The sequence below is a fragment of the Protobothrops mucrosquamatus genome, unplaced genomic scaffold, assembly GCF_001527695.2.
Source record: "Protobothrops mucrosquamatus isolate PMUCROS unplaced genomic scaffold, P.Mucros_1.0 scaffold233, whole genome shotgun sequence".
NCBI classification, from domain to species: domain Eukaryota; kingdom Metazoa; phylum Chordata; class Lepidosauria; order Squamata; family Viperidae; genus Protobothrops; species Protobothrops mucrosquamatus.
Window position 1 is genome coordinate 200,465 of NW_015386584.1, and position 9,861 is coordinate 210,325.

At 36.2% G+C, this 9,861-nt stretch overlaps 1 protein-coding gene across 1 annotated transcript in view; it reads left to right on the forward strand.

The window, feature by feature from the left end:
- PIEZO2 (piezo type mechanosensitive ion channel component 2) overlaps positions 1 to 9,861 on the forward strand; it is a 133,122-nt gene that overhangs the window by 49,312 nt on the left and 73,949 nt on the right. Inside the window, exons 5-6 of the mRNA XM_015814256.1 lie at positions 5,037 to 5,244; positions 5,860 to 6,073. Coding sequence (XP_015669742.1) covers positions 5,037 to 5,244; positions 5,860 to 6,073 — 422 coding nt within the window. The remainder of the gene's footprint in view (positions 1 to 5,036; positions 5,245 to 5,859; positions 6,074 to 9,861) is intronic.

Sequence of the window (9,861 nt, forward strand, 5' to 3'; positions counted from 1 at the left end):
GACTTCTTGTAAAATCTAACACAGAGCCTTTCTTTATTTTCCTGGTATGTTTATTTGCTTATTCTGTCAAGGATTATTTCATGCCTCAGATTCTGAGGTTCCCCCCCCCAAAAAAAAAATAGAGGACAATAGGTGAGAAACAAATTTCATGAGTAAAGCAAGGCCAGAGAGAAAATCTTTAGTGCCTTTTTCAATTTCTCATACTACACTTTAAAGTACTTTACCACCTCCATCCCTATTCCCTTCTGGATGCAATTTGCCTAAGAGATGAAGTTAGACAGCAGTAATCAAATAACGTATGTACAGGGAATAAAGCCTTCATACTCTTCATCCTTTTGCTTCTGCTGTCTGTTACAGAGCAAATGATGAGCATGTATAGACATTGTTCTTTCTGAGCACAAAACTATTCAATTATCTGGCTAGGTGTCTTAGTAGTACAGCCTATACAATATAGCCTTGTAGCAAAAATCCACTCAGATCCAATGCTGAAATATTTCTATAATAGCATTTCCTTATTTCTAAAAAGCTTGTTAATAATCACAACACAGTGTTTTGTTTCAGTTTGCCCTTCAGAAGCTGTTCCACTAGGTAAGGATGTGGAACTGATAAATATTGCATTTTGGTTTGGCATTAATGTATGCCCTGCATCCTATGGTTGGCCTTAATTGATTTTGGGTTCTGAAATGAACATGCATTAAAGGCTGCTAATGCAGTACTGTTTGGGAAACTCTTCCTTCATTTGTGATTTACAACACTGCTTCTAAATTTGGGAAAGCAGGTGAGAATCTGCAAACAGAGCTGGATCTAGTAGGTGTCTTTAAGCTGTTTCAGAAAGATCATNTACAATGTAAAGGAAAGTGAAACACTCCAGCACTTGTGTCAGGCTCCTCTGGGAGATATTCACAGAGACAAAGATCCTTTTTCAGGAAGAAGTTGATAATCACTTCTCTGTATTCATGCACCCTAAGGGCAATGCCCATCTAATTCTATAAAAAAAACCCCATCAACTGACAATTCTGAATGTTAAAAAAGAATCGTTGAACAATGAATGACATTTTCATTATTTATGTATTGCTGACTCGGCATAGACCAGGGGTGGCGAACCTGTGGCACGCGTGCCAGAGGCGGCACTCAGAGCCCTCTCTGTTGGCACGCGCACCACCGCCGCCAGCAGCAAGTCTATCAGGCTGCCACCGCCGCCCGGAGCAGGAGCCCCGCCCAGCACAAAGGAGGCGAAGCGGCCGAGTAGAGATCAAGTCACCAACCATTGTCAATTGGTGGACTGGAACAAAAGGGAGGGGGAAGCATTTTACATGTGTGCATGCGCACACGGGGCCGCGAGCACACACGTGCTGCAAATGGGGCAAGGCTAGTGCCTGCGCGATACTCACCAGCCCTGCCCCGTTCTTGCATGGTGCAGCACCCCGTGGCACAGCGGTGGCCATTTTTGCGCCTTGCAGCACAGTGGCCCATTTTTGCACCCCCTGGTTTTTGTGTGCCAGAGGCGGCACTCAGACGTGCCTCCCTGCCCCCCCCCGCCCCTGAGGGCACCACAATGCTGATGCGGCCCTGGCACTTTGTGATAAATAAATGGGTTTTGGGTTGCGGTTTGGGCACTCGGTCTCTAAAAGGTTCGCCATCACTGGCATAGACTTCCAGCAGTTTATAAGTATACACACAACATATCTAAAAGCAATGCAGGTCTAACGTATCCTGGTGTACCAATAAGCAAAATAATATAAAACCCCTGAAAAACAAAATTGGCCATTCTGCTGAAGAACTCCATTATGGCTGCCTTCCTAAATGTCATCAGCCATTCATATATCTGGGGATAGGTTATTCCATAGGGAGGGAGCATATACTGAAAAACAGTGTGCTTTGCTCAAAACCCAAATGGGTAGAGAGAGACTCCCAAATTCCCAAGATTAGATACTCAGCTTAAATTCCTAATTAATGTGCCTATATAACATATTTTTCATGCTTTTCAAATATTTTCAGTTAACCTTCTAGCTATGTAAGAAATTGATATAAGTACCCAGAGTTGGTAAAGTGTTGAAAAATGTCATCACAGCATATCATTGTGGTGTCTGAATGTCAATCATTGCTGCACTGCAGAATTCCATTCAGGAGTTGGACTGAAAAGACTTGGTGATCCAAAATCACCAAACAAACTCTCAAGGCTAAGGGTGCATTTTTATTGGCCCTTGACCAACCCCTCACTAGGTTTCATTTATGCAAAAAAACAAACAAACAACCCATCAATATATTAAATTTTCAGCAAACCTGTGAGTCTGGATTTGTACAAAGCTGTGTTCACAGACTGTGCATTCTTGTTAGGTAGATAGTAATAAATTAATTCTTTTAAAATTAAATATGATTTTTGTAAAAAAAAAAAAGGATAGATTTTAGATTTCGTTTAGTAATATTTAGTCCCGAAAATTTCTAAGTCAAGTACAAGGAGGACCTTTCTTTGACAAATCTAAAAAATTTCGTCTGTTAAAGAGAAGGTAGGAGTATTTCTGTAACATATCTTCGAATGGTTATAACACTGTAATTATATTGTATACTATGAAGTCAATAAAAAATATATTCACATATTCAGAACAAAAATTGTGAAGTATTTAAGCAATAAAGGCAAAAATGGTTAATAATTATAGTACACTGTACAATACACTATAAGAGCAAGACTGTTATAAGTTCCAGTCATTATTTTGGAATATGTTTGTGCATGAACAATTTGTAATACTTTACAAATTACAAGAATGGATTTTGATTCTCACTGGAACCCCCTGTATCAATAAGATATATAGTACACTATTATTTTAGCACAATGGTGCATTTGTGTGTGTGTGTGTGTGTGTGTGTGTGTGTGTGTATGTCTCACAGAGGAAATATTTAAAAGCTGGATGTTAATAAATCATACTAAAATGTAACTAATGGACATTCTGGCTCAAAATATAGTAGTAGCAATCACAGCTGCTGTAGTAGCTGTGATGCTTCCGGCCTGGACTTTATCTGATTTTGACAGTTTAAAAAAATGATGTTGAGTGATGGGCTTTGAGACTTAACCTAAATGAGCCTAGTAAAAAAAACACCAAAGCATTAAAATGGCAGTCTTAAAGCTATGGCAGCCTGAAATCCTTTTGGACTTCTGAATAGACATGGATCAAATTAGATAATTATCACACGCCCCGGTTCTACATTGTTATTACTCAGCAAATACTATGTCCTTTGAAATGTGTTTATATGATTGAATAAACTTCCACAAAGTTGATTACATTTATAATAAGCTTTTTATAAGTAAAAACAAAACCAAACCTTTTCCATGACCCAAATTGCTCAGTGAGATTTCTTTTCAAATAGTCATTTCTTAAAGGGTGCCCAATGTCAGCATGTTTAAAATTTCCCTGACTTTTTTGTTAGGTGTTATATAGCATGAACATTGATAATTTTGGGGGGATCTTGCCAAGTAACTGCAAAAAATACAATTCTTCAAATGTTGCTCAATACAATATTTTGTATCATAATGTGCAGTGAAAAAGAATTTAAACAGATGTTAAATTGTCAAATGCTGAATGCTTGAATAGAATATTCTTTATTGGTCAAGTGTGATTGGACACACAAGGAATTTGTCTCCGGTGCTTAAGCTCTCAGAGTACATAACAACATAGTGTATAAATCACAAATTGTAAATCATAAGATACAGTCATAAATGATAAGATGCAAATAACAAAGTTTGTAAGATATCAATAGAAGAAGGTAATAGGAAATATGAGAAAGATAATAGCAGTACAGCCCTACTACATCCACAGGCATAATACAGTGCTGTGGGAATAGATGTTAGCAGAGTGATGGAATGAGAGAAAAAACTGTCTTTGTGTCTAGTTGTTTTGGCATGCAATGCCTATAGTGGGCATCTTGAGTTGAAACATGTCCAGGATGTGAGGGATCTGTAGATATTTTCTCAGCCCTCTTTCAGGCTCGTGCAGTATACAGGTCTTCAGTGGAAAGCAGGCTAGTTGCAATTGTTTTTTCTGCAGTCCTAACTATCTGTTGAAGTCTGTACCTGTCCCGTTTAGTTGCTATGCCAAACCAGACAGCTATAGAAGTATAAATGATAAACCAAAAGCCTAATAAACTGGAAAGTGTTACAAGTGACCTTTTAGACTCTAGAGCATAAGTGGTATGATGGATAAAGGACCAAGTATTGCGTGGAGTAATTTATCACTCCTGAATAAACAGGTAACATTCTATTTAAAAGGCCATGTTGTCTGTATGTGGATATGTGTTTCCCCTCTTTATAAGAGGAACAATAGCTTGAAGGGAAACAGTTTTGAAAGAGAAATGCTTCAGAAAGAAGAGAAGGGGAAAAGGAAACAAGCAGTTCCTTTTTACATTTAACAGAGAGTTACAGAACAGTGCAAGATATATTGGTCCCGGTAGCATTGAAATAAACCACCTGGAAAATGATGTAGGGGAAGACAATGTTAAAAGTCTGAACCCCTCCCTACCACACTTTCAGGACAATGGTTATGCTTGGGTTTCCCACTAGTAGATAATGCTGAGTCGAAGAAGGGACAGCTGGAAATTCACCAAGTGTTGCAGTGAAAGCAAGGCATATTCCATTTCACAGGAACAGCAACAATAAAAGACTGTGTGGACAGCATCTATATAGATAGACTATGCCCCCATCTCTTGTGGGTGAGCAATGTGGATAAGCAATGGAAATAATAGTAGAGAAGATTTTATAGGGAAAGTTACTGGATTGAGATGATTAGGCAAAAAAGAATGCCATGGATGGAAAACAAGATTATGGGAATATCCAGTTACAGAATAGAATAGAATAGAAATAGATAGACAGTAATTGTTTAGGCAACATGTAGGAGAAAAAAATAAGAATAAACTGTTTATCCACAAAGAAACAGAGAATAGTTAGCATTGATTTAGGAAACACTTGCCTTTGGACTCATAATCAGTATTTTTGGTATTTGTGTTAAGTAGATTCATTATATATTTTTGTAATTTTCTATTTGTAGAATGAAATTGAGAGAATAGAGGCGGAAGATGCATTAATATGTGAAGATCTAGATGATGCAGAATGTGGAGAGGAAGAATTTGAAGAAACGACAAAATTAAAAATACTCCGCAGAATTGCCTCCATAGCTTCCAAAGTGAAGGAAATTATTGGTAATCTTATAACCACAGCTGGAAAAGTTGTTGTTACAATTCTACTTGGTACAACAGGTGGGCTCTCTTCCTTTGCCACGTTCCTCAATAATGGTTACAGTTATGATTGCCTTTAATACTTTTAACACACTTGAATAGAGTTTTTGATAAATAAATATATAGTGATCTGTTTTATGTCAAATTTCATTACTTTTGCATACATTTATTATCCCTAAAATGGCATCCAGCCTACAAATGGCAAGATACACAAACAGGTAACTATATTATCATAAGAACAAATGAACAGACTGGTTCAAATAATGTAGATGATCAAATTTGTAGAGGGAAAAAATATTTCTGGTTTGTGTTCTTTTAGAATATATAAATGTATCACTTTCAGTTACATTTTGCTATATTCTAAAAAAAAGGACAAGTTTTAATGTGCATTCTAGAATATACTATTTTTTGAAGTACATTTCCTGATGTTTTTTTCTCAAAAGTATATTTTAATAGTATTTTATGCGCTGAAAATTTTATCAAGTCACTTAAGTTGGTCTATAAATAAATTCAACTTTGTGCAATACAGAATATTAAAATGCTATTGTGATTACTTCTGTTACAATACTTTTAAACATCATGCTTAATTCATATATTATGAGTATAGAATATTTACCTTCCATTAATTTTTTATAGGAATGATGTTGCCTTCCCTGACTTCAGCTGTATATTTCTTTTTATTCTTGGGCTTGTGCACATGGTGGTCCTGTTGTCGAGCATTTGATCCTCTGATCTTCAGCTGCCTTTGTGTGTTAATGGCAATATTCAGTGGAGGCCATTTAATTGCACTTTATCTATATCAGTTACAGTTTTTTCAGGAAATCATTCCACCTGGTGACTTTTATGCCAGGTAAGAAGTTTTATCAACATTTTTTAAATAAATGGGATTATAGCAAAGTAGAACTGCTAGGTATTGGAATAGATGGTAAAAGATAAAGATGGAATATATTCAGAGAAATGTAAAATACATGTCATAGTGTAAAATTAATACATTTTAAAGGAATTTTATTAAATTTATATGCCACCTATGTCACTACCCATAGTGACTTTGGGCAGCTTACAATGCCATAAAAACATAAATATAAAAACATTGCAATTAACAAGAATTAAGTAAAGGCTAAAACTGAGATAATGAGATGATGTGGGCATAGGCTTCTATTTTTCATTCAACCAATCACCTCCAGCATAGCACATCCCCATCAGGGCCCTATGCTAAATGGCATAGCCATATTTTAAGGCCCTTCTGCAAGGCCGGAATGATGCAGGCAGATCTCACCTTTGGCAACAAGATGTTCCAAAGGGCAGAGTCTGCTAGACTCCCACTGGCTGAAATTCCTTGGCTAATAGGCTCTGCAGGATGCCCCTTCTGCTGGTGGATACATGTTGATTTGGAGAAAAAAAGAGGCATGTTACTTAAGGAGAAAAAGGTTTAAATGGCAAAATCATAGGTGTGGCAGATATTATGTGTATTGGCTGCCGAACCTATGGAACTTCTGTAGGATTGATACGGAACTGATACATTCAGTAGGTAAAAAGATGCCGATTGGGGGAACATCAATTTTTTTAAAAAATTAAAATTTTAGGATAAAAAAATGTTCTTCACAGAATAAAATAATACAATGAATTTCAAATGTAGAGACAAAGACTATGAAGTTGAAAAGATAGATGACTTTTCGAATGCAAGATCTCTATCTCCCAGTTAAGTCCAGAAAAAAATAACACAAACCTAAAATTAATTACATTTGGATGGATAACATTTTTGTTTACTTTGTTAAGCAAATTTGCTTGTTTTTTTTAATATAAGAATCAATCTTGTAAATGTATTGTTATATAAAGATTTCTTTTAGGAAAAAAAATGTGGTTTCTGTTCAGATTGCCTAAATCTTTTCCTATTGGGCTTGGGGGAAAAGAGAGAGCCTTAATATCTGTATTGTTTGTTTGTTTGTTTTTTGGTGTGACAAGACAGTAATCTGTTACAGGTTGAGCTTCTAATAGACACAAGTTTTAACGAATTATTGTTATTTTATTCTGCATAACAATGCTACCTGCCTTGCTGTATGACTGAATGTGTGTGAAAATGCAAGCTTTCTTCTGCCATCTACAGGCCAGGACAGGTCAGGTCAAGCCAGGCCATGCCAGAGTAGAAAAAAAAGTTAAAAGGGGGCCAGTAAAGAAACCCTTAAACAATCATTTATATTTAATTATTCGAAAGTGCAAAAATGTATGCTGCAGATTCTCTTTATTGCTAATTTTCTACTCTTTCAGGTAGTATTTTCAAATCTTTTGACACAGGATGTATTTACTGTATTTTTTTAAAATGATTTAAAAAAAATATATTAGAAAGTTTATGATTCTAAACACTAAATTTAAAATAGACTAGTAGTTTGGGGCAAAAATAATATTGCTAGGCCTCTTGTACACATAATCCACTATGTTTTGTGTGTGTGTGTGTGTGTGTGTGTGTGTGTGAGAGAGAGAGAGAGAGAGAGAGAGAGAGAGAGAAGAGGTATAGCAATGTTTCAATCACAAAAGAGAAAATAATCATTATTAGGTACTCATCAGTATCTAGAAATTGTTAAAATTATTGAATTCAATTTTTCTAGCAATATAAAGTTAATTCCCAGCAGATTATTTTTGTCATACACACATATAACTCTAGAAGTGTCCATATAAGCATTGCTTTTTCCTGAGGATTTTTTGGGGAAGATGTCCTTTTACAACTTTAATAACAAAGCAAGGTTCAGAAGGATTTGCTAAGACCATCCATGAGTGAAATGAATAGATTTTATGGTTTGTACATTTCATTGAAAAGTGATGAGATACATATTTTGAGATTGAAGAACTTTAGCTATAAGTCTTTAATAGGTCCTAGAAAAATCAGGTTTTCCTATGTTCTAATGAAGGAGCCCTCTTACAGCAGGGGTCCCCAACCCCCGGTCCATGGACCAGTACCGGGCCATAGCATGCCAGCAACTGGTCCGCACAACAAGCAAAGCCCCATCCGCGAGATGCAGGCAGCACACAAAACCCCGTACCCTCCGGTCCACGGAAAAACCTCTTTCCACGGAACCGGTCCCTGGTGCCCAAAAGGTTGGGGACATCTGAGGTAGAGGAACATTCTTCCTTCTGTATATTTTTATGGAAATTCCTTTGGTTGCAAGCCAATAGCTATTCTTTTCATTTTATTTCCTGAGGATTTAAAAATACTGTTAACAATCAGTGCCTGCCTTATGATCTGCATATAAAGCCAGGTCTTGAAGCTTTCCAGGGATGAAACATAGAAATTGCAAAGACAAAACCTATTTCCTCTTTCTCTGGCCTTTAAAAGAAAACATCTGAAGAATTTTAATTTATGTTAATGGATGGAAAATTGTCAATGTAATTTGCAGTCCCTTGAACTGCACTAAACCTACCACAAGAGAAGGATATGTTTGTGCTTAGTTTCCCTTTTTCACTAGCAACAAGATACTCACTTCAGTACTCTTATCTAAGAGGCAGGCACCATTATCCCTAAACAGCTGAGGCAAATAGTTAATTGAGAATACAGTTATCTTCCTTTCTGTTGGTAGCAGAAACCACCTACCTACAGTATTTAATTTTTCTGTGGCCCTATCTATTATTTCTGCATTACAAAAATATAAAAAGTCAGGTTTAAAATCAGAATTCAGAGCAGTTTGTTTTTATAACCCCACTCTTCTTTAATGTTTATGAAAATAGGTCTGCTTTTTTCTGTATTTATTCCACTTCTACTAAGGTGGAAAACTAACATCTCATATTGTAATTTCACAGTACACAAGAAGAACTGGGAGGAGGTGCATTTTTAATAATGGTTTCTCTGTGGGTCAACCCTGTTCTTACAACTCATTGCCTTAATGCTGGATTAATGCTTTACAGGACCTAACTAGAAAATCTTTGGGTGAGGTGATTAACATCTCTTAGTTACAATAGAGGTCTTAAGAAGTAGATGTTATTTTATAATCAATCAACTGCTTTGAATTAGATTTGTGCTTTTAAAAATATTACTCAACATATCCCAAAGTACAAATTATTATATAAAGTAAAGAAAAAAGAAGAATTGGTAGAGGAATCATGTTTGAGAACAAACTATCATTTATACTTTTCTAATAGATTTAAAAAAAAAATCAATAAAATCCTATATTGCACTATAATATGTGGAGGGTAGCACTCTTTTTCTTCTTCAGAAACAACTTTCAGTAATATTCGAGTCACAACAAAAAAAATTAAAAATAATTTAGCATTGTCTTCTGGGATTTTTTAAATTTCCTATCTGAATTTTAGGTATTTCTTGGTATTCTCCCATTGAAGAACTAATGAGGTCTGTCACTTCTTAACTTTTTTGAAATCCCTCAGAGTAAGTAGATACTGCCACCCTAGTATGGTTTCTACAGCTTGCTATGGGTTAATTACACTAATTTAACAGCATTACACACTCTGGAACGAACTACCCCCCGAGATCCGGATGATTCCGGATCTCCTTACTTTCCGCCGCGCCCTCAAGACATGGCTTTTCCAGCAAGCGGGCCTGACCTAGGGAGGATTTTAGGTAGGGATGATTTTAAGAAAATTTTAATTGACACACAGCTTCCAATATTTGGCTTTTAATTTGGTTTTATGGGG